This window comes from Dromiciops gliroides, chromosome 4 (genome assembly GCF_019393635.1).
Source record: "Dromiciops gliroides isolate mDroGli1 chromosome 4, mDroGli1.pri, whole genome shotgun sequence".
Lineage (NCBI taxonomy): Eukaryota > Metazoa > Chordata > Mammalia > Microbiotheria > Microbiotheriidae > Dromiciops > Dromiciops gliroides.
The window spans coordinates 180,515,563-180,539,107 of NC_057864.1; the positions used below are offsets into that span (position 1 = coordinate 180,515,563).

At 46.2% G+C, this 23,545-nt stretch overlaps 3 protein-coding genes across 13 annotated transcripts in view; all 3 read left to right on the plus strand.

Moving 5' to 3' along the window:
* Nucleotides 1-6,632, plus strand: part of LOC122755696 (signal transducer and activator of transcription 5B) — a 73,905-nt gene extending 67,273 nt beyond the window's left edge. For all 9 annotated transcript variants that reach the window (XM_044004442.1, XM_044004443.1, XM_044004444.1 and 6 more), the window contains 6 exons: nt 1,457-1,551; nt 1,646-1,776; nt 2,524-2,694; nt 4,439-4,490; nt 5,066-5,173; nt 5,598-6,632. In XM_044004442.1, coding sequence (XP_043860377.1) covers nt 1,457-1,551; nt 1,646-1,776; nt 2,524-2,694; nt 4,439-4,490; nt 5,066-5,173; nt 5,598-5,727 — 687 coding nt within the window. In that variant the 3' untranslated portion in view covers nt 5,728-6,632. The remainder of the gene's footprint in view (nt 1-1,456; nt 1,552-1,645; nt 1,777-2,523; nt 2,695-4,438; nt 4,491-5,065; nt 5,174-5,597) is intronic.
* A 5,096-nt stretch (nt 6,633-11,728) lies between these two features.
* GHDC (GH3 domain containing) lies at nt 11,729-18,534 on the plus strand. 3 transcript variants are annotated; one of them, XM_044004449.1, is made up of 9 exons: nt 11,729-11,907; nt 12,191-12,433; nt 13,652-13,791; nt 14,023-14,536; nt 15,156-15,348; nt 15,559-15,630; nt 16,016-16,149; nt 16,535-16,623; nt 16,873-18,534. In XM_044004449.1, exons 2-9 carry the CDS (start codon nt 12,205-12,207, stop codon nt 17,101-17,103), a joined length of 1,602 nt encoding a protein of 533 aa, XP_043860384.1. In that variant the 5' UTR covers nt 11,729-11,907; nt 12,191-12,204; the 3' UTR covers nt 17,104-18,534. The 3 variants fall into 3 exon arrangements, with proteins under 3 accessions (XP_043860384.1, XP_043860386.1, XP_043860387.1); XM_044004451.1 differs by having other exon boundaries at nt 11,878-11,983; XM_044004452.1 differs by having other exon boundaries at nt 11,895-11,983; nt 12,194-12,433.
* A 123-nt stretch (nt 18,535-18,657) lies between these two features.
* On the plus strand, nt 18,658-20,658 carry HCRT (hypocretin neuropeptide precursor). Its single transcript, XM_044004453.1, has 2 exons — nt 18,658-19,312; nt 20,099-20,658. Exons 1-2 carry the CDS (start codon nt 19,085-19,087, stop codon nt 20,525-20,527), a joined length of 657 nt encoding a protein of 218 aa, XP_043860388.1. The 5' UTR covers nt 18,658-19,084; the 3' UTR covers nt 20,528-20,658.
* The last annotated feature ends 2,887 nt before the right edge of the window (nt 20,659-23,545 follow it).

A 23,545-nucleotide genomic window follows, 5' to 3' on the forward strand; every position in this document is an offset into this window, starting at 1 on the left:
AAAAAACCCCTACACCCAGAGTCCTATTATTTGCACTGGACTTGTAAGCACATTTAGTCAACTTTAATCCTTTGTAATAGAATATAGAATAGAATATGTAGAATGAAGCAAAACATAAACAAAGCTGGAGAGAAGGGAAGTGTTCAGGACAAGTATGTGGTTTATGGTGTCTCATTTGCTTTGATCCTTTGAAGTTTTTTGTGTGATATAAAGTTATGCCCCACTCAGACAAATGATTACATTATTAAACTATTATATTCTTTCCCTTGATACCCTAAACCCTGAGTGATGACTACACTTTTATTCAAGTATCTTTATTCAAGTATTCAGGGATCAGTTATTCTGTCTTTTGGGTTGGGGAAGGAAAATTTCAATTTAAAAGTAATGGGGGCAGCTAGGTGGCGCAGTGGATATAGCACTGGCCCTGGATTCAGGAAGACCTGAGTTCAAATCTGGACTGAGATATTTGACACTAGCTGTGTGACCCTGGACAAGTCACTTAACCCTCATTGCCCAGCAAAAAAACAAACAGACAATTACTAGCTGTGTGACTCTGGGCAAGTCACTTAACCCTCATAGCGCCCCCCCCCCAAAAAAAGTAATAAAGAAAATGTTTTCATCGTCATTAGGTCAGATAACTGACATTCTCCTATATCAATATATTGCTCTTTTAAAATAATTTGTTACCTATTCAGCTAATGGGCATTGGCAGCCTGTGCTATTTGATGATAAAGTATCTGTGGCCTTATAGGTTGGTCTGCCAATTGAAAAAGCTGCTGTTTTTTAAAGCTAAGGCCCATGGATGTTGTTCTAGGGTATACCTGCACCTTGCCCCCTTTAAACATCCCTCAGTTCACTGCCTTTCCAATAGAATAAACACATATTAAGTGCCTCTAGGTGCAATGAAACAAAAAGAAGTGACAACCTTCGTGAAGCCTTAAGTCTAGCAGGAGTGATGTAACCCATTTACAAATAAGGATGATGGGGCAGCTAAATGATGCTCTGGGTAGAGCACTGGCCCTGTAGTCAGGAGTACCTGAGTTCAAATCTGGCCTCAGACACTTAGTAGCTGTGTGACTCTGAGCAAGTCACTTAAACCTGATTGCCTCCCCAAAAGCACAAAAGACAAATAAGGATGATAGCATTATAGAATGTGATGAGGCAAAGAAGTGTAGTCAGGGAGTACTGTCATATGGAGGAGCTGGGGATGTCAGGGAAGACTTCACAGAAGTGAGGTGTTAGGCTTCAGCAGAAGAATAGGATTTCAAATTCCCTCCTGAATTTGATCTTTTGGGTAGTTGGCTTGTTAGTAAAACTCAGGCAGATTTGTGAAAACAGGATGTCACACACAGACGCTTGTCCATTTATTTGGTTGTAACTGCAGTTTTAAAAAAAAGATAAATCCCTCCCCCTCCTTTAGTGTTTTAAAAAATTGTTTTGTTGTGTCAAAACCCAGGAGAACTTACCTGGACGGAATTACACCTTCTGGCAGTGGTTTGATGGAGTGATGGAAGTGTTAAAAAAACATCTCAAACCTCATTGGAATGATGGGTGAGTCTTCATTGCTTGGCTAGAAATAAAGGAATAAGCTTTTCTTTGAGGGAATGAAACCTCACGTGGTTTCTTCTTTTGTTTCTGTGATTAGGGCCATCTTGGGTTTTGTGAACAAGCAGCAGGCCCATGACCTGCTCATCAACAAACCAGATGGGACCTTCCTGCTGCGCTTCAGTGACTCTGAAATTGGGGGCATCACCATTGCCTGGAAGTTTGACTCCCGTAAGTGTACTCCTTTGCCCTCCCTCCATAAAACAACCAAACCACCACCACCAAAAAGGCAGTTGCATCACCTTAGGTTAGCTGCTTTTTTTGTAAAATTGGTTTTCTCTCAATTGAGAAATTAAGCAGCCTTCATTACACAGCATCCCCCAAATTACTTCATGCTGCTTGGTGGGGAGAGTAATTTTCTTAATATTTCTTATAGTAAAATATGATCTTAGGGTGATATAGATGCTCTTGGTGCAATATCACTTAGTTAATTTTAATTATGCCTTTATTACTTACTAAACTAAGGGCATTATCATGGGTTGTCCCTATCTAGCCCTGAACTTGGAGTTGATACTTCAGAGACTTTTAAGGAGCTCTGCTGATTTTCATTTTTCACATTGTGAGGAAATACAAGCAAGCTAAATAGTGATATAAGTTGTCGTTCTTATTTGCCAACAAATATATTCTGTTTTTTAAGACCCAAGAGGTGAAAAACTAAGAATTCATTTCCTCCCAAGGGAAATAGCCTAGTGTTAGAACTTGAGAATTGCATTTGATGAGGGTTATGCACACTGAGCACACCTAAGAAGTATGTGTGTATCTCTGCTCATTGACCTTAGTTATTACTTCAGATGTAACCTGAAGGTGGCTCCCAGGAAGGGTCTTGTGGAGGATGGTGTTCTGTAATATTGGAGGGTATGGGGAGGGGAGAGGTTTCCTGCTCCGTCTGGAGTGTCATTTTTCTATTTGTTGATTCAGAGGAGAGGATGTTTTGGAATCTGATGCCTTTTACCACCCGAGACTTCTCTATCCGGTCCCTGGCTGACCGCTTGGGAGATCTGAATTACCTTATCTATGTGTTTCCTGATCGGCCAAAAGATGAAGTATACTCCAAGTATTACACACCAGTTATGTGCGAGTCTGCCACTGGTAACAGAATTCAAATTTTGATCCAGTTTTGATGTGTCTTGTTATTGTCTCTTTATCTGACATAGGATTATATAAACTTAATTTTTATTTATTTGTGTATTTTATATATTCTATACAATATCCATGGAAAATGTTAATTATGGATTCTCTCTACTACCTCATACTAATGTCAACATCGTAGGGAATGAAAACTCATTTTTAATGCTAGCATATACCAAGCAAAATTAGGAAGGGAGATCTTCCAGGAGGAAGGAAATCATATTGCAAATTCCAAAGCCAAATGCTTGCTTAATTACATGCAATTTTAAATAGCCACTTCTGCTTCCCTCTATTAGCATTTATAACCAGGAATCTCCTACTATAGCTATCTCCAAATGACTTCATTTGACCAGTTCTTTTGTTTAATCTCCTTCGTTATTCTGCCACTGCTTGGAGGGAACCGAATTACCCAAAAGACATGAAATGCAGTACTGATCCTCAGGTCCTTTTTTTTTTTTGATGAGGCAGTTGGGGCTAAGTGACTTGCCCAGAATCACACAGCTAGTAAGTGTTAAGTGTCTGAGGCCAGATTTGAAGATCCTCAGGTCCTAAAGTTCTTTGGTCCTGAGTAGGTCAAGTTAGGGCACTTGCATACAGACCCTAAGAAGCTTGTTAACCACAAAGCATCTTGGCCTGTTGGACCTTGATGCTGTTGGATGGACATTTATTTGTCCATCCAACATCCATCTGTCCATTTGTCCATCTTGATCCAAGATGTTGATTTAAACCCTAGTTCTGCTAGTTACTGACTGAATGAGCTTTGGCAAGTCATGTAACCTTTGTGAGCCTCAGTTTCCTTATCTGTAAAGTGAGAATGAGGGTGTTGTGAGGATCAAGTGAGATAGCATGCAAAGCCTTTTGTAACCAATAAGTACTCCATAAACATGAGCAGTTAAGTCAGACTTCTCCTTGTTCCTATTTTTGCTTCCAGGAAATAATGCTATATTTTCCTATTTCTGAGTGTGACTTTCTGTAAATTAGCCTTTCACATAAAGACCAGAAGTTGAATAACTCAGTTTTAATCCCTAGGCTACTCTCGAGTAGAACAAGTTATATGGGGAATGAGAGAAATAGCCAACTTTTTTTTTTTTAATCATTACATAAATAGTACTCACCTGGGGTGAGTGGGCGAATGCCTTTTTCTCAGAATGCCATGAAAATGCCAAACTCTGCACTTCAGATTGAGTGCAGGCAAGCAGATGAAGGGAGGTGAGGAGGTAGCTTTTCCTTTAGGGTGAGCATACCATTAATGCTTAATTTGGACTTGTAATATTGAAAATCTGGTTTGTGGTTGGGAGAATTTTGTGAAATATGCCAATTAATAACACTAGTGAAGCCTTAATTTGCATTCTCTCCATTGAGGCTGCACTTGTCCCTGACTTTCTTGGGTAAAATTGGGAGCTCAGTCTCTGGGTACCATTCCATCTTATGATCCTAAGAGGAAGGCATTTCTTTCCTTTTCTTTTTTTGTTTTTTTTGGGGTGGGGCAATGAGGGTTAAGTGACTTGCCCAAGGTCACACAGCTAGTAAGTGCCAAGTGTCTGAGGCCGGATTTGAACTCAGGTCCGCCTGAATCCAGGGCCAGTGCTTTATCCACTACGCCACCTAGCTGCCCAAGGAAGGCCATTTCTGAAGAATACTACATATCTATCTACTTGGCAACCACCATTGTCCTCAATCTCCTTCTCCTTTTTCTCCTTGGCAGCTAAAGCTGTGGATGGATATGTGAAACCACAGATCAAGCAGGTGGTTCCCGAGTAAGTGCCAAGCTCATGTTCACATTTGGATACTTATCTCCATTTATTGTCCCCTATCCCACATACACCCAAACATATTCCATAAATGCCCCGTCCAGTTCTTTCCCAGGAGGCCTTACTAAGCCTGGTTTTTGGGTGACATCTTGGTTTCGTCCTAACATACTAAGGGCTTCAAACAACAGCTCCTTTTCTCAGAACACATAGCTTCCTACCTACCCCAAAAGATACTTCCCACTACAGAAGCCCCAGGATCACCAATTTACACTACCCCAACCTCAACTAATAGTGCATAAAAAAGCTGAGCCCCCCCCCAAAAAAAGAGAATCAATGGGGGGGGGGGCAGAGTTGGGTTTTCTTGAGTAATTGATGCTGACCTAGGATAGGCAACCCTGGGGACAAGCTACAGGCCAAGTTTAGCAAGGGAAAGCATATTTTGCTCAAGGCTCAGGTCCTAGAACCACAGAAGGGGATTCCTAGAGTCTTAGAACCAGAAGAAGGGCCATCTTTGTCCCTCTAGGCCTGTTTCCACTTCAGCCCTTCAGGGTGTGAGGTTATGTTTTTGCTTCTTCCTCCAGGTTTGTCAGTGCATCTGCAGATTCTTCAGGGGGCAGTGCCACATACATGGATCAGGCCCCATCCCCAGCCGTGTGCTCCCAGTCTCATTATAACATGTATCCCCAGAAGTAGGTTGTGTTCTCTTAGGGGCCCGGGGAGGTGGTGACCAATGTTGAACCGTCAGGGCCCCCTAACGGGTTGGGGTTTATTGGTCTAAGTGGGTATTAGTGAGCTAAAGAGCCCATAACTATCCCAGTCTATTGAGATTCAAAATGCCAGTAGTCATTCTAGAAACAGGGGTGGACTGTTAGTTGCTCAGCATTGTCCATCTCCAGTTATCCTTCAAACCAGTTGTTCCCTGACCTGGGAAGTGGTTTAATTTGGGTCCCTGGATACAGCTTTATTCAATGAGTGGCTCTCCATTTCCCTACCAGTTAATGCTGGGGTAAAAATCAGAGCAGAGCAGAGAGGGTGGTACCCTGAGGTGGTACCCATGTGTAGGGACATGGGATTTCTTTTCATATTCTGATAATTTCTTCCTTCTTTTATTAGCCCTGACTCTGTCCTTGACCCAGATGGGGATTTTGACCTGGACGACACTATGGATGTAGCAAGACATGTTGAAGAACTCTTACGCCGACCAATGGACAGTCATCAGTGGATTCCCCATGCCCAGTCGTGACGCCTGACCCCTCCACCCCATAACTCTTCATCCCCTGCCGGAGGATCGCTCTTGTGGATGTTTAATTCCATGAATCGCTTCTCTTTGGAAATAATACTCATAATGTGAAGTGTTAATACTAGTTGTGATTTTAGTATTTCTGTGCATGGTGATGCTAGTGGGGTGGGTGTGAGTGTGTGTGAGTGTGTGTATGTGTATTCAAGTGAGGTATTTGTTCTCCCCCTTCCCTCCTTTCTGTCCAGGATTTGGCTGCCTTGTCAGGACCTTAGGGACTATGGCCAATTTCTCCTTACTGAAAGGCTGAGCTTTGGCTTTGGGAGGGTGGGGGTGGGTAGGGGTGGAAGGGAGGTTGCACCTCCTAATCAATGACTTATTTCGCTATTTCAGCCAAATATTACAGTAAAAAAAAAATTTAACAGTTGTTGCCTTTAACCATCCTCTGAAATTTTGATCACTGCCTTTTAACAGAAAAAGCTAGGTTTTCTTTCTTTGTTTTTTTCTAGGTAGGGTTGGGAAATTATGATGATTTGAAAAGATAGCTGGAGTGAGGGAAAAAGTTGTGGGTTTTCTGTTTGGGGGCTGATCTCTTTAAAATGCCACTTAGCGCATATAAGTTCACCGTTTTGTGTAGATTTGCTCCTTGGTGGGAATATTTAGGGATGAGTCTGTCTGAAATGGGTCAAAGAAAGACTAGCCATATCTGTACATGCTTGTACTATTGATCTCTTGTGCATTTGGGCTCTAGTGGAATACTAGATATTCATTTCCCAGGGTTAAAAACAATAATTTGTTACCTGGGGTAACCCACCATTTGGATCTGATCATTCAAAGACTTTCCCTTCCCTGCTCATTCTCTGGACTGTTGGATACTAAAATGTGAGGGTTTGGGGTTTTTGTGTTGTTTTTTTTTTTTAAAGGATCACTCAAAGAGTTATGGATTTTAGAAATGTTAGATGCCCTTTTGTTTTTTCTAAAATGTATACTCCTCATTTCCCTCCTACCTGTCCCTACTCACATGTCATCAGAATTGTCTCTTTTTATCCCAAGTCTTATGCCAGCCACACCCATTGTCACTTGCATTTCCTTCCAGTGTTTACACCAGTGTCTTGAAGATTTGATGGCATGAATGTCATCGGAACCAAAGGCTAGCTTGTTGAATTTGAAGTCCATGGTCTACCTAATGTGTGGTTGTGGGCAGTGATAGAGGTTTGGTTTATCTGTGATGTTTTGGGGTTTATTTTGGTAAACAGGAAAAAAGGGAAAAAATGAAATTAAGCCTAGCATAATTTTGACTCATGGCAATTTCTTCAGTAGCTTCTTACTACTGGGGGGATATAGGCTATGGCTGGGATGTGTAGCTGGACATAGGTTGGGGAGTGAGCAGACACAGCCTGTGGGTGAGGCCTATGAGGTTCTTCACCCAACCCCCTCTCTCCAAGAGAAGGGCACATGGTCATACCCAGGAGAGTTATGTCACTAAAAACCTTATTTTTATACATGCTAGTAAATAAACAGATATTTTTTTAACAAAAAAGCTATGAATTTATCAAGTATCTTGATGTTGATGGAGAAATATTCCTCTTTAGTAAAGTATTTATTGGAAGGTAACTTTTTAAAAGCCACTGTGTGTTAGCCTTGGCTCAGTTTTATATGTTGATTATTTTTTAACCTGGGCATCCACACCCTGGCATTGCCAGGCAGTAGGAGCATCTTGGTGCCCCTCCTGGGAGAAGATGGAAGTCTCCAGGAACACCAGCATTGGCTGTGGGATCCTGTTCACCCCAGGATGTGGGCTTAATCAGGACTTCAGTCCTGAAGATGGAGGAGGGGGAAAAGAGGAAGGGGAAAGTCCACATTCCCTAGGTACCCAGGCCTTTCATAAAGAATCCCCAGAATGACTCTAGCTTTCTCACTTCCTGATTACCCCTTCTCAACAGGCTTCGGAGTCTCAGGCCCTGGACTGAAACTTGATTGGGCCTGGAGTGACATGGCATGAGAATTCAATTCATGTTCTAGCAGCCTGTGCCCACCAGGGGGCAGCACCAAAGTAGGATCATATCTGAGGTGGCCAGAGAAAGCAGAACAAGGGGAAACCATAGAAATGTGTCTCTTTGCTGGTCTCCACCCAGTTACATGATGAAGATGGTTCTTGGAAGCGGTGATGCTCTTAAACCTCACTCACTCCCGCAATTGCAATTCTCCAGGGACACCAGGCTTCCCAGATAGCATGAGACCTGGCACTTGCTTAACTGTCCTCACTCTTCCAGAAGCTGCTCCTGTGAGAAATTTTGGACTGAAATATATATTGTTTTCTTTTCTCCTCCTTCCCCCTTGCAAAATGCAGAGCCAAACTTTTGTTCATTTTGATTATTGATGAAAGTCAAGTTTTGACCATTTTCCCCTGCCCTCTTCGACCCTCCTCCTCCCCTCACAAAACAATAGCAGAAATGTTTCAACGGTGTGTGATATACACAGGGTTTTGTGGGGGTGGGAATACCCAAAAAGTGAGTCTAATTTAAATAAGAGAATACTTTTGATAATTTTTCTTTTTAAAACTTTGTGAAATTATTTCAGATACATATTTTAGTGTTGAAGCAGATTCATATATAGCCAACCACCAATAAAGTATTGTGTACAATTTTGGGCAGTCACAAAATTGTGTATTTTATGTTACAATAAAGGCCTCCTGAAGAGACAATACCTTTTTCCATTTGATTTCTTTCTTCAGTATATGTATGCAAAGTTTTTTTGGCGGTGGTCGGGGATGGGGTTGGGGGGAGGGCAACAGCACCGATGAAGCTGTATGAGCCTAGGCTCAGACATTAAATGAGGCAAATTCAAGACGGGTCTGAACTGCTGGAAAAGGGGATTTGATCATTTCAGAGGGAGAATGGATTCTTGAGTGGTCACCTGGACCCACCCCACCTTAGGGATAAAACTACCTCCAAACCCTCTCAAGAGATCAAATTTTTCAGTTTTGCAGAAGATTCCATCCTCCTTTAACGCTTAATTGCAGTATGTCAGCTCTTCTTCCCATTCAGAATGTTATTTATATTCAATTCAGTTCCGTAGATGTGTACCTACTAGCTGCTTACGTACCTAGCAATTTCCAGATGTACCCAGAATACCCAGATTCATCACCCCAAGGCAGCCTGATAATGAGCCATTCCAAATTTATCTAGGCTTCTCCTCCTAGGATAAATGGGAAGTCAGTCCATCGCCCAGCTTTCATTCATAGCCCTTCCAGTTTGGTAGGGACTTATTAGACCTTACTGTACTGACGACCTTAGATTGACAATCCCAGGTTTGTATATGACAGAAATCCTCACTATGGCTACTTGAGCTAGTCCTCTTTGCTTCCATTTTTTTTAAAGTAATAAACATTTTTATTTATAGTTTTGAGTTCCAATTTTTATCCCTCATTCCCCTCCTTCTATCTTTACCAAGAACCCAAGGAATTACCTGCCCTTATCAATTTGTATCCCTGTCCCAGTTTTATGTATTGTGGATGTTACAGCATAACTGCAGTGCAATGAATTAGGGAAACCACCTTCCTGATCATTGTGTTTCTCCTGCAGAAAAAATATGACTTCTTTTGCCCTGATGCTTTCCCCCTCATTAGATTTAAAGGTCATTACCGCAGTTGCCTAGAGACCGTTTCAGTCAGAATTAGAGAATCTTCCAAACATCACAAAAGGGCCTGGGTTCAAAACCCAACTGCTTCTTCCTACCCGTGTGACCTTAAATACTCTCCTCTGGGATTCAAGTTTCTTTAAAAATGAGGATCACAGAATTTCAGAGTAGAAGGGACCTCAGTAGCCTAAACTAACACACCTAGAAAGGAATCCACACCTCAACACAATCCATAACTGGTCATCCAACCTTTCCTTGAAGAACTCACTACTTCCCAGTGTAGCTCTTTCCAATTTTGGATAGTTCTAATTGTTAGGAAGTTTTTCCTGATGACAAATCTAAATTTGGAAGGAAGGAAGAAATGAGATTTATCTGACATGGCCTGGTTGGTTTGTTTTTGTCTTTTAATTATATTTTATTTTGTGATCTGTATTCTCTCTATCCTTACACACACACACACACACACACACACACACACACACACACACACACACACACACACCTATTGCAAATAGGTATAGAAAAACAAAACAAATTCTCAAGTTGGCTACCTGCAAAAAAATATAAAATAAAAGTCTCAATCTGCACTCTGAGTCCATTACCTCTCTCCCTGGAGGTGAGTAAGCATATTTCTTCATGAAACATCTGGAATTGTGATTGGTCATTGTGTTAATCAGAGTTCCTAAGTCTCTCAAAGTTGTTTGTTTTAACAATGTTATTGTTATTTTATCAGTTGACCTCCAACTTCTACTCACTTCACTTTGTATCAGTTCATACAAGTCTTCCCAGGTTTCTCTGAAACCATCCCCTTCATAATTTTTCTTACTGCACAATAGTATTCCATCGCATTCATGCATCATAACGTGTTCATCATTCTTCAATTTAATGGGCACCCCCTCAGTTTCTGGTTCTTTGGCATGATGGCCTGTTCTCCACCCCTCCCCTCTTTATTTTTAACATTCATTTAAAAAAATTTTGAGTTCCAAATTCTCTCTCTCCCTTTAGCCCTTTCCCCACCAATTAAGACAGCAAGCAAAATGATACCAAGTATACATGTGAAGTCATACAAAACATTTTTGTATTAGTCATGTAGGGGAAAATAAGCAAGAAAAAGGAAGAGGGAAAAAAGTATGCTTCAATAAGCACTCAGAGTTCATCAGTTCTTTCTCTGGAGGTGGACAGAATTTTTCATCATGAGACCTTTGGAATTGTCTTGGATCATTGTATTGATCAAAGTAGCTAAGTCTTGATCATTACGATGTTGCCATTACTGTGTACAGTGTTCTTCTGGTTCTGCTCACTTCACTTACATCAGTTCATACAAGTTCTCCCAGGTTTTTCTGAAACCATCTTGCTCCTCATTTCTTATAGCACAATAGCTTTCCCTGGTGGCCTATTCTTGATGAAGCCATGATAGCATGCTAGTGCTTTATGATGTTATCTAGATGTTTAACAACCATCCCTTTAGTAATAAGGTTTTCCCAAGAATCAAAGTCAAACTCTTTGGCCTATAGTTTGGAGATTTCATTCTCTCCTTAATTTTTGAAAATCAGTATATTTACTTTCTCCAGGCCTGCAATACCTTTCTGGTTCTCCAGGATCTAAAGATCACTAACAGTGGGGCAACTGGGTGGCACAATGGATAGAGTGCCAGGTCTGGAGTTAGGAAGACCCAAGTTCAAATGTGACCTCAGACACTTCCTAGCTGTGTGACCCTGGGCAAGTCACTTTAACCCTGTTAGCCTCAATTTCCTCATCTGTCAAAGAGCTGGAGAAGGAAATGGCAATCCACTCCAGTATCTTGGCCAAGAAAATCCCAGATGGGGTTACCAAGAGTTGTATGTGACTGAAATGAGTGACAAACAACAACAGTGTCTCACCAATAACATCTGTCGATTCCTTCAGTGCCTGAGAATGTGGTTCATAGGAGGGTTGAGCAAGATGATCTCCAAGGTTCTTCCCATGAATAAATCTCTAGACCTTTCCCCAACTCTGTTTCCCCATTCAGCCCCACCTCATGCACTCTCTTTACCTGTCTAATCTTCTCTTGCTCTGGAACTGCCCCGAACTGAGGCAGCAAGTCTGGCCAGGAATGCTTGACCTAAGAAACAGATGTTCATTTGCATGCTACTCACAGATGATCAAAATGCACAGAGAAACCCTATTCCCACTTCCCAGCTCACCCACCACTTGCCTTTGTTTTCTCTACCCTGCCCTGGTTTCTTCTTCTTCCCCTCCCCATAAAACCCCAGCCCAGTGCTCCAGCTCCTAACCTTTTACAGCCTGTCCCTTTAAGACACCCCTTCCATCTTCTACCTCCCCCCCCCCCGCCCCCACCCCAGCACAGATGCACACCCCGAGCAGGCTGCCTTCTGGGTGGCCAGATTTCCCTAGCTGGGCCCTGCCCTTTAAAACTTCAACTCTTTCTGGTCCGGAAGAGGAATATTGTTTCCGGAAGAAACCCGGAAGGGCACTCAGAAACTGGGGTTCAGGGAGGAGATGAAGCATGCGCTAGAATCCAAGAGGAAGTGGGAACAGAGTGCAAAAGTAAAGGGGAGGGGAAAGGAGGGGGATCAGGGCTGGGGCGGGGTATCCTGGAATTATCACGGATCCCAACAGGGAGGTAGGTGGGGAAAATGAAATAAGATGGCCAGAGGTCAGCCCTGAAGTTCCAGCAGCCTCTGACTCAGAGAATGCTCCCTTCCCCTCCCCTACACCCTACCCCCCTTTTCCTGGAGCCTGACTCTCTCCCTGTTCTGTTTGCCTCAGTTGTCCCATTTGTGCCACTGGCTAGGGAGGAGCAGCTATAGTTTCTCTATCCCTCTCCTAGAAGCTCCCACCAAGATGCTGCTGCTGCTGTTGCTACTGCTGCCCCTGCTCCTGCTTTGGTGGCAGAGGAGCCACCCTACACTGCAGCATAGCCTAGCCTTACAAGCCCTGGGCTGGACAGCAACCTGGAAGCATCGGCAACTGGAGAAGAGCACAAGTCGTATCCATCGAAGCCAGGAGCAGGTGTTGCATCGGTGTCTTCAGGGACCCTGGACTGCCACCTGCCCACTAGGGGAAATACCAGGTGGGTTTCTCCAAAGGACTTTGGAAATAGATAGCTCCCAGTTCAGCCAGTATAATATGGTAAGGATAACATTTCTATAGTGCTGTAAGGCTTACAAAGTACTGGACAAATGTAATCTCATTTGATCCTCACAACAACCCTAGAAGGTAGGTGCTATTATTGTTTACAGATGGGGAAACTGAGGTAAAATCAGGTTAAGTGACTTACCCAGGGTCGCACAGCTAGAGATACCTGAGGCAGAAATCAAATCCAGGTCTTCCTCACTCCCAAATCCAGCACTCTCTCTAGTGTACCCTCTGGCTCCCCACCACCAGAGTGGTGGAGGGAGTGTTGGATTTGAATTACAAGTACCTGGGTTAAAAAATTTTGATTCTGCTGCTTACAGCCTGTGTGATCTTGGGCAAATCACTTAATCTTTTGGACCTCGGTTTCTCACCTGAAAAATGAGGTGTTTAGAGTAAGGCCCCTTCCATCTCTCAATTTATTTATTTATTTATATTAATTTGGTGGGGTTTTTTTTGTGGAGCAATAAGGGTTAAGTGACTTGCCCAGGGTCACACTGCTAGTAAGTGTCAGATGTCTGAGGTCAGATTGAACTCAGGTCCTCCTGAATCCAGGGCTGGTGCTTTATACACTATACCCCTAGCTGCCCCCATCTCTCAATTTATGATCCTATGAATACAGATTACATAGACCAAGAAAAACCATATATGAAAACATGTGGGGCCAGAAATTCCCACAGTGTGGTCTTAGAATGAGAGAGATGACCCCTCCCACCCACCCACCCACACACAAGGAGGTCTTTTGCCCAACTCCAGAGAGGGTTACCATCATGATGGAGACCCTTCCAAAGCAGATCCTCCCCTATTCTGGGAAAGTCACACTCTCCTGGTCCCAAACCCTGGTTTCCTTCCCAGCCAGCCCCAGAAGCTCTTTTCTCTTTTTTAGTGAGGCAATTGGGGTTAAGCGACTTGCCCAGGGTCACACAGCTAGTAAGTGTTAAGTGTCTGAGGCTGGATTTGAACTCAGGTACTTCTGAATCCAGGGCTGGTGCTCTATCCACTGCACCACCTAGCTGCCCCAGCTCTTTTCTCTTTGACACTTCTGGAAAAAGGCACCCCTCCCACCTTCCATACCAAAGAGTCTTCCCTGTCTCTCCCCCCAAGAGATGATTCTAACCAGAGTATTTTCACTGGGGACCATCTCTGATGGTCACAGACTTGAACAGTTTCCGGAATCAGTTCCCTCTCGTTTGGCCCTGCCTGGACCCCCACAGCAAGACAGGGGAGAGAGATGAGGGCTTGACAATGCCACAGCATCCCCAGTCCAACTCTACCCCCTGGGATTCTTCTTTACAGGTAGCTGGGGAAGTGGCAGAGATGCCTCTAGGGTGGGAGCAAGGAGGGTTAGAGGGAGCCCCTTCCCTATCTGAGTTACAAGCCTTGAAGCTCACAGCCCACGAGTGGTGGGAAGGTTACCTGGGTATTTGGGGCACTGAGATTGGCAGGGGAAGACTTGATTCAGGCTTGGGATTGGAGTGGGAGGGGTCAAGTTGATGTTTCCACATCCATATTTGTCTCTCTTTCCAGGTCACATTGCTGAGTTTCAATTCCCTGAAACAGTTGTATCCAGGGGCACTAGTCCCAGGAGGCACTGCCCGTTTGACCCTCACTTCCCCCTGGCCTACCTCCCTCCCCTGGCCCCTGAGGCCCCTGGCCTGGGCTTGTCCCCCTGGGACAGGAGCAGGGGACCCTCGGACACTGCTTCTGGCAGCTCTTAGAACCACGGAGCTGCAGGTGCTAGAGGCCGGAACAGCAACTGAATTGCTGGACGTCTTCTCCTGCCTTGGGGCTGACTGGGAGGGGCTGGTAGAGGCAGTGGCTGCCGGCATGCCTAGCTTCTTGCCCCCTGCCCCTACCCGGGCAGCAGAGCTGAAAACTGAACTGGAGCAGGGACCCCAGGGACTGGCTCGAAGGCTCTGGCCCCAGCTGCAGGTGGTGGTGATGAAGGACGCAGGGGGGCAAGACGTGGCCAAGGCTGCGTTGGAGGCTACCTGGTGCCAAGGGTTGCCTTTCTTCTCACCTGCTTATGTAGCTGCTGGAGGTCAGGGGGTTGGGAGAGCTCTGGAGTGGGCCTAGGGTAGAGATCGGTGGTCAACAATGAGCAGCGGGGGCAGCTAGGTGGCGCAGTGGATAGAGCACTAGCCCTGGAGTCAGGAGTACCTGAGTTCAAATGCGACCTCAGACACTTAACATTTACTAGCCGTGTGACCCTGGGCAAGTCACTTAACCCCAATTGCCTCACAAAAACAAAAAAACAAAAAAACAATGAGCAGCGGACACTGTGAATTGAAGCTGGGGGTCATGGCTTAGTCAGGTTGGTGCAGTTAAGGTCAGGTGATGGAGGAAAAGATTTGATCCTGACAGGAAGAACAAGCAAAAAACCGAGAGTTGGAAAGTGGAGGATCAGAGCTTACCAGCAGGGCAGGGCAAAGGTTCATTAGATAATGGGCTGGGCCCTATCCTTTTCCTAGAGGTGGGCAGGAGGGGAGAGAATATCCCAGAATACTTCTCTTCGGGGGACTGATGGGGATTCCACTTTTCACATAGCTCTCATTTCCATATAGCCAGTTTGGGGAAGCTAAGGGAAGGGTCTGCTTTGTTCTGAAGCTCCCGGCTTACCTGTTCGTCCTCTGCTCCACCCTTCTTCTTACCATCCTCAGGTGTGATTGGATTGAACCCATGCCTAAAGCAACTAAAGCCAGGATACCTTTTACTCCCAGGACCTCCCTTTATAGAACTGCTCCCAGCCAGGGAGAAGAGTCAAGAGGAGGCCCCCTCCACCCTCCTACTAGGGGAGGCCCAGCAGGGGGAAGAATATGAACTGGTGCTGACCAATGATGCTAACCTCATCAGGTGATGCCCCCCCAACCCCCCAGACCCTGCTTCACCTCTGCCCCTCCAGGTCTTGTACTGGCCAGATCAGGGTGGGAGGATTAAGCAAAGGGCCTCCTGGTAAAACTGGGGAGGAGGGAGGTAAGGGACTGAGCTGATGGATCTTTGTTTCCCCCACCTTCTTTATCCCTTTCTTATTATCACTTACTCCCCTTTCTTCATCATGCATAGGTGCCCCCTGGGGGATGTGGTTCAAGTCATTGGCTTCTACAATCAGTGTCCTCTGGTTAGATTTGTCCGAAGGTGAGTGGCATACTGAGGCAAATGCCAAGAGAGTTTTTCCAAGGGTTTATGGAAGAGACTCAGACTGAGACATCCCAGGCCAAGAGGTCCCACTGACAAGCCCCTGGACCCAAAGGTCACCATGGAGAGGCCTGGGAAAGATCCTGCAGGGCCCTCCCAACTGAGAGACTCCAGAGAACAGGTCCTTCTCCTAATCCCATACCTTGGCTTCCTTCTAAATCAGCCCCATAAATCTCTCTGAAACTGCTAAGAGGCCCTAGAGTTCTTACTCCCTTGTCTGCCCTTTATCCCTCCCTGAGGGTTAGGAGAAGCATCCCTGAATGGCCCTCTCCTTGGGAGACCTATGTGACCTCCTTGTTCCTTCCCCACAATCCTCCCCACCTAGGTTGAGCCAGTCCCTCAATGTCCGAGGAGAAGGCATCTCTGAAGATGTGTTCTCTGGGGCATTGCTACATGCTGTGGGGCTCTGGCCAGGGGCCAAGTTGCTGGATTACTGTTGTGCAGAGAGTAGCATTCTGGGTAAGATATTCTCCTACCTCCCTCTCCTAGGGTCATGCTATCCAGTCTCCTGCCTTTAAGTAGGAGGTGCCCCTTTATCACCATTCTGCCCTCACTTCCCACTGCCCAGAGTCCCTCCAAGGCTGAGATCCTCCAGGCAGATGGCAGTTCCTTGTCTCTTGATAGAAACCCTCTCCAAAGTCTAATCCTCATTCCTTCTGGAGTGCGATTTCTCTTCCTTTCTTATGAAATAGAGATTTTCTGTTCTCCACTTACAAGCCTAAATGTGCCCCCATCCTCCCCCAAAAAATCTGTCACATTTCTCCACATACCCCAAGATGGGAACTAAGGGGAGGTAAGAACCCTCCCGGGGATCCTTCTAGAAAAGAGTGGAAACTTCCCACAGGCTCCATCTCTGATGGTTCAGCTCCCCACTACGAAGTGTTTGTAGAACTGAGAGGGGTAAGGGGCTTGTCTGAGGACCATCGACACAAGGTAAGGGAGTAAGGGGAAAGGGCTTGTGGTTTCCCCCACCCCACATCTTTGGGTTCACCTGGGATTGGGAGAGAGGAAGAAATTAATCCAGGGAGGAAAACAAAGGAAACTGAGGAAAGAGAGATGAGAGACCCTAAAGTCCCTTCTAGCTGTGATAAACCCATAATCTGTGCCCTCTCCCCTCAATCCATCCTACACCCTATAAGCAAACACTCTGGCCTAAACTTCATCTGTCTTTTCTATTCCCAGCTCGATCACTGCCTCCAGGAAGCCTCCCCCACCTACAAGTCTCTCCGTTTTCGAGGCAGTATTGGACCTGCCCAAGTCCACCTGGTGGGCCAAGGGGGCTTTAGTGCACTCCGGGACCTCCTTTCCTCCTCTCCCTCATTGACTCCCTTTTCCTCCTTTCCCCCAGAGATGCCCCGGGTCCTGAGACATAAAAACCTGATCCAGTTTCTGCTGAGGAGGGTGGTATCTTGAGTGTCCTCTGTGTCCCACCTCCATCACAGGGCATCTCTCTCTTTCTCCTATGACTCTGTGAAACCCCATAGTTCAGGGGACTCTCTGAGTCTAGGGGTCACCCTAGTATCTCTGTGCTCTCTCAGTGGGCAAAAAAAAATCTCACTTGGGAACCCTAACAGCCAGTTTTCCTGTCCTCTATCCAGGCTGAGTGATGCTAATTTAAGCTGCTGGGCAGTGAAGGACTGGATTGGGGCAGGGGAGGGGTGTGTGTGAGTGGAGTTACTGGAGGTGAGGGCACCAGGAGGTAAGGACCATAGTCCCTTTTCCTTCCCCTAGAGAATGGGTATTGGTGAATATCATGCTGTCCCTTCTGTTCCGATGAACTAACACTGACTCGATTTTTAAACATAGGGACTAGGACAGGGATAAACATTAAGTCCTTGATTTCATTAATATAGAGATCTGGATGAGAAAGCTCTACCAATGCAGGTCAGCACCTCCTCTGCTTCTAAGAGAGTACTGAGAGGTTGTGACTTTCCCAGGAACACATAGCCATTATGTGCCCAAGGCATGACTGGAACCCAGATCTTCATGACTTCAAGGCCATCTCTATCTACTGTGCCACACTGTCTGTCCATCTCTAAGAGATAAGGTGTAAAATCAGAAATTAGGAAGGGCAATGTTAAGTCATTCCCCCTTCTCATGCCTCTAACAAGCTAGGGGTCTCTAAGCTAGAAAGGGACGACTCTCTCCATCTGTCCTCCCCTCCCTTCACCCACATTCCCTTTACCATAGTTTGGCAGCAGCCTCTTGCCAGTTATCCAGTCTCCATTCCCAAGAACCTATACAGATACAGGACCGGCAAGTGATATCATGTAGGGGGGGAAGCGCTTTCAGAGACATTATATTCTGAGCCCTGTTGCAAGCACATAGTTTTCTGGAATGTCAGAACTGGAAGGAAGACTTAGAAATCATCTAAGCTAATGCCCTCATTTTAGAGAAGAGGAAACTGAGTCCCAGAGAGGTGAAGTCATTTGCCAAAGGTCACACAACTAGTTTGTGGACAAGCCAGGAGCCTCATTCTGTTCTCCATTCTGCTAATGCATTATTCTTTATTCCCATTTCTACACTGTTATTCCTTCTGCCTTGGTATTAGGGTAGAAATGGTATGGGGCAGTAATAATAAAAGTCTATAGGAACCCTAACTAGTCCCTGAGCCTAGGCACAGGAGAAAGTTGGCATCTGCTTCCGAAGAAATCTGTCAACAGGAGGCAGCTAGGTGGCGAAGTGGATAAAGCCCTGTTTTCAGGAGGACCTGAGTTCAAATGTGACCTCAGACACTTGACACTTACTAGCTGTGTGTCCCTGGGCAAGTCATTTAACCCTGATTACCCCGAAAAAAAAAAAAAGAAATCTGTCAACAAGCCAAGTCACAATAAACTTACCTAGACCTATATGTATGATGGTTCTTTGTCGGGGGGGGGGGTGGGGTGGGGTAAAAGAGGGATATTTCTGAAACTAGGGGAGAAGTGAGTGAGCTGAAAAAAAAAAGGGAAGGTGGGGGTAGATAAAAGCACTTTTTTTCCCTGAGAAATTATGCTTTTGAGCCTTGCCGAGACAAAGAGATGAGAATAAATATATGAGAATAGCAATTCATCCTCTTCCCTCAGTAAATATGGTTTATGCATCATGTCCAGGACAAGACGCAGCATCTCTCTACCCCCCCCTGCCATTTTCACCCTATCTTCTAATTAGTCTAACGACCCTCACTTCCCCTCAGCCTCAGCCTCATTGTCCCCAGCCAGGGCTGGAGCTGCTTTTGTGTGCTCAGATTCCTGGGTCTGCTATTGCCTTATTAATGCCCAGCGACTGGTGTCATCTCCAGGGAGCTTTCCCTCTTCCCTAGGGGAGGGCCGGGGGCCACATCACCCAGACAGCATCTCCAAAGCCGACACCTCATTCATTCTTCCAGCCCCAGCCCAGAGACGAGCCCCCCTCCATGGTGGTATTCTTAGTGCTGGCTTTGTCTGGTCCATGGGATGTGCGTAGATGCCTGTCCCTCCCCCCTACAAGCCATAGGCACTATAAGCCTCAGGGTGAGAGCTGCCCAGTCACTGGTGCCCAGCATCTGCTCGACTCTCCGCACCCTCCGACTGCACAGCCTGACATGCTCCTGGCTGTCCCTTACTCCAGAAGTCCTGGCACCATGAATCCAAACACTTCAAAGGTAAAGGCCTCAGTGAGATGGAAGGGAAGAGGAATTGTGAGTAGGGGAAGTGGCCTTTCAGGCTGCCAACATTTTTGTCAGCTCACTTGAGGTGGGAGAGCCTCATCTGATCTTATTGAAGGGTTATTGAGGAGTCCTTGAGTCAGTCCCCTGGAAAGTGAACAGTGGGTGAGTCCATAGTCCTAGATCTCTGAGCGGCAGCCCTGGTCCCACAGGAGAGGAGGCAATAGAAATGAAAAGGGCTCATCCTTAGCATTCTGCCTTTTCTCTGATGTGTATATGAATCTGAATACACTCGGTGTATGCCAGCATTCTTGGGATGGGGGTGGGGGGCGTGCACAGATCAGATGGGAAAGCAAGCAGAATTAAGTAGAGACCAATCGATTTATTTGCCAGGGACACTGGGGTGAATAGCAGATGGGATTCTTGGCACATATACCTCCATTCATGAGGATAGTGGAATCCCCTAAACCCCATTCCTATGGACAGGCTCAATTTATTTCCCTCCCCTCCCACTCCTTTGCCTTTCCTTTTCCTAAGACCTCCCAAGGATGGGAGGAAGTTTGATCCACATCCTTGGTCTTCAAGGCAGCACAAAAAGGCAGGCTTAAGTGATCCCAACTTCTACAAATTCTTGCTTTTCCCGGGATTGGAATTTCTGGGCGACAATTTCTCGGGGATGGGAGGTGTAAAAGTGCTGGCATGCTGACAGAGGTGGGAAGTGGAGGGAAGCTCGCCCCTGTCTGCCCCGTGTACCCACCTCTCCTTTCACCTTCCCCACCGTAGGCTCCGTGGGCCACAGTGACGCTGCTGTTCCTGCTGCTGGTACTCCCGGCCTTGCTCCCTGCCCGGGCAGCCGCCCAACCCATGCCCAACTGCTGCCGACAGAAAACTTGCTCCTGTCGTCTCTACGACCTGCTACACGGAGCCGGCAACCACGCGGCCGGCATCCTCACCCTGGGGAAACGGAGGGCAGGTCTATCTGGGCTGCAGGGACGACTCCAGAGGCTCCTGCAAGCCAGTGGCAACCACGCCGCAGGCATCCTCACTGTGGGACGCCGGGCTGGCGCAGGTGGAGAGCCCCTCCCCAGTCCCTCCGGAGCCCCGGGCTACAGCAGCTGCTCCCGGGTCCCTGGCACCTTGTCCTGCGTTGGGCATCTGTGTACCGACAGCCCCGCAGCACAGGACCCTGGCCAGAGATGGCAGGGGTCTTGAGTCGCTGAGGCGACAGTCTACCAATAGCCACTCCCCCAGCAATTGGGCTTTCAAAGCCCGGGGGCAACACCAGACTCCCCAGACTCTGGCTACTCAGTGACTCAGTTGTTTGGGCAGTGGCGAGGGCGGGGTTAGGGGGTGGGAACTCTTCTTTAATTTCCATGTATTCGGGATGGTCCCAAATGAGGGGAAGGGAGAGACAGGTGGGCTTCTCCCCACCTCCTCTCAGCCCCAGAGCTATGCTCCACCCCTGAGAATTGGGGGAATAAAGATAACTCACGCTGAATGTGTCCTTTCTCTGTTATTGCGGTCACCCCTTTCCTCTCCTTAGGAGCAGACCTTTGGTTGGGAGTGGGAGGGAGTGGGGGTGGGGGGCAGGGTACGAGGTCTGAGACAAGGTCTTTAAAGCATACCCTTTTGTGAGCCCCAGTCACCTTAGACTTGGAGGTTTCTCTGTAGCATTACCGGCTTAGCTCAAAAATAAATAAGGAGGGCAGGATTTGCTGGCGTTGAAGAGATTGGTGGGGCAGCTAGATTGAACGGAAAAGATATCCCGGCTCTGGGTTCAAATTTACCACCTGTGTGATTTCCACTTAATCTCCCTAAGTTCCATTTCCCTCTTCCATGAAATGAACTGGATGGACTCCAAAGGCTCTTCCAGTTTTAAATTTGTGCTCCTATGTACATTGTTAAAAAGTAATGTTTTTGATTCCAGGCAAATCCTGTTTTTGTAGCTGGGGAGCAAAGAATGGTTTTTAAGGTTTAAAAAGAATAAAACTTTATTTGAAAAAAAAAAAGTAATGTTTTAGGGGCAGCTAGGTGGCGCAGTGGATAAAACACCGGCCCTGAATTCAGGAGGACCTGAGTTCAAATGTGACCTCAGACACTTAACACTTACTAGCTGTGTGACCCTGGGCAAGTCACTTAACCCCAATTGCCTCACCAAAAACAAACAAAAAAGTAATATTTTAAAATGTCCCTTTTATTCTTGAAGTTCTTCCTACTCCAGCTCCAGTCACCCTTAATGCACTTGGTAACCAGTAATCTAGGCTTTACCCAACACCTTATCCTCTCTACCTACCATTTGGGAATCCTCAATCCATGAGTATTAAGAGGAAGGGGTGAAAAAACAAGAGCCTGAGCAACCAGACTGGAGAGTTAGTCTCACTTTCCTTTGTCCACATCCTCCGCCAACCCCAGCCAGAGACTGAAGAACTGAACAGAAGCATTCATCAATCAACAACAACAAAACAAAACAACCCAACTGAGGATATAGGAAATGGTCCTGTTATAACTTGTCCCATCTCCCCACCGCCATCCCACTGACCTGTTCCCCTGCAGCAGGGAGAGAGGGGAAGAAAAAAGCTTAGAGCTGCCTTTATTCCTGTCTCACTTTCCTCCTTCAGGGTCAGGATGTTCTTTCTGCAATCCCACCAGTATACTTTCCTGTTGTAGTTCAGCCCTAAAGTACCCTTTAGAGGCTGGATTACAGCCCTGCTGCCCCAGAGTCTCAGTCCTCCCTAGGTTTCTGTCTCCTCTACATCTCTTTCCAATAGAGAGAGACAGACAGACAGAGACAGAGACACAGAGAGAGACAGAGACAGACACAGACACAGAGAGACAGAGAGAAAGACAGAGACAGAGAGACAGGGGGTGGGGGTGGGAGATGTCAAAGTAAGATGTTAGGATAAGTATTTTTAAGAAACACAGGCTGAACCTCCCTCTCTTTTTTGCTGAGGTGAAGGACCAAGGGGGTGGAAGACTGCATTACTGTAGGACTTGACTGATGTGTTAGTTTTCCTTACTGTTTGTGGGGGGATTAAATTTCTTCCTTTCTTTTCTTTTAAAAAGTTCTTTGTTACAGGGAAGACTCGGGTGGGGAGTATATAGGGAAATAAAGGTGATGTTCAAATGAAAGATATCGATTTTTTAAAAAGTACAAGCTGAGAATTGGGCAATCTTCCTCCTTCGACAAACCATGTGGTTTTGTCTACTTCTACACAGGATTGGGTGGGGATCATTGCCAAAGAGAGGCAGTGGGGTATAGTGGTAAGAATGTTGGGCTTGGAATTAGATTTACCCTCCAATACTTAGTACCTATGTGACCACGGGCAAGTCACTTAATCTCTCCCTACCTGGAAAGTTAGGCTAACACCTTACCTCACAGCGTTGTCGGGAGGATCCAAATGGGATCATAACGCTTCGCAAAGTTAAAATGAGACTATCAAAAGGATTTATGATATAGTTCTCTTCGGAACTTCTGGTGTGGAAACTCCATACATTAAAGCAGATCGAAACCCATCTCTGACTTAGTAGATGCGTTCTAGGGAATTGTCTGTGCTAAATGATTGGCCCAAGGTCACATATCTAAGGTACTGTGTGAAGCGATATCTGAAACCAAGTGTTCCTGATCCCAATCCCAGCACTTCATCCACTATGCATCATTGCCTGACGATATGCTCATTACTGACAGCTATTACAAGTTTATAAATTTAGAGTGGCAAAGGTATTTAAGAGGTCATCCAGTCCAATGACTCATTTCACTAATGAGGAAAAAGAAGTCGAGTGAAGTAACTTGCACAAGGTCTCACAGGTAGAATGCCCTCCTTCTATTCTTCGCGCCCCCGCTGCCTCTTGAAATCATTAAGAGCTAATTTGGGGGGAATGAATAAAGGAAGGGCCCAATAGGGGGCTCCTGGCTTCCAGCACGCGGCACAGAACTCCAAGTATCTGGTCCCGAGTGGGCAAAGCGAGGGGGAAGCCCAAGGGCGGAGCCAGGAGTGGGAGGTCCAGAAGCATGCATGGAGGCGGGTCCGCAGAGCAGAAACAGGATCACACCTGGGGCCAACAGCTCTCTAGAAGGAAGAGGGCAGGTTAGGAGGCGGGGCCACATGGGAGGAGGGACGTTCTCTCAGCGTTATCCTCTCCCCATCCCTCCAGGACTCCCCTGTGGGCGTGTCGTCAGCCAGCTCCCTCTGAGACACGCGTGGGCGGACCCTACCTCTGCGAAGTGGGCTG

Coding starts and splice junctions, on each gene's coding strand:
- HCRT (XM_044004453.1), top strand. CDS start 19,085: ATGGTGGTATTCTTAGTGCTGGCTTTGTCTGGTCCATGGGATGTGCGT. Junction 19,313..20,098: donor TGAATCCAAACACTTCAAAG/GTAAAGGCCTCA, acceptor TCCCCACCGTAG/GCTCCGTGGGCCACAGTGAC.
- GHDC (XM_044004449.1), top strand. CDS start 12,205: ATGCTGCTGCTGCTGTTGCTACTGCTGCCCCTGCTCCTGCTTTGGTGG. Junction 15,631..16,015: donor CTGGTTAGATTTGTCCGAAG/GTGAGTGGCATA, acceptor CTCCCCACCTAG/GTTGAGCCAGTCCCTCAATG. Junction 16,150..16,534: donor TGCAGAGAGTAGCATTCTGG/GTAAGATATTCT, acceptor AACTTCCCACAG/GCTCCATCTCTGATGGTTCA.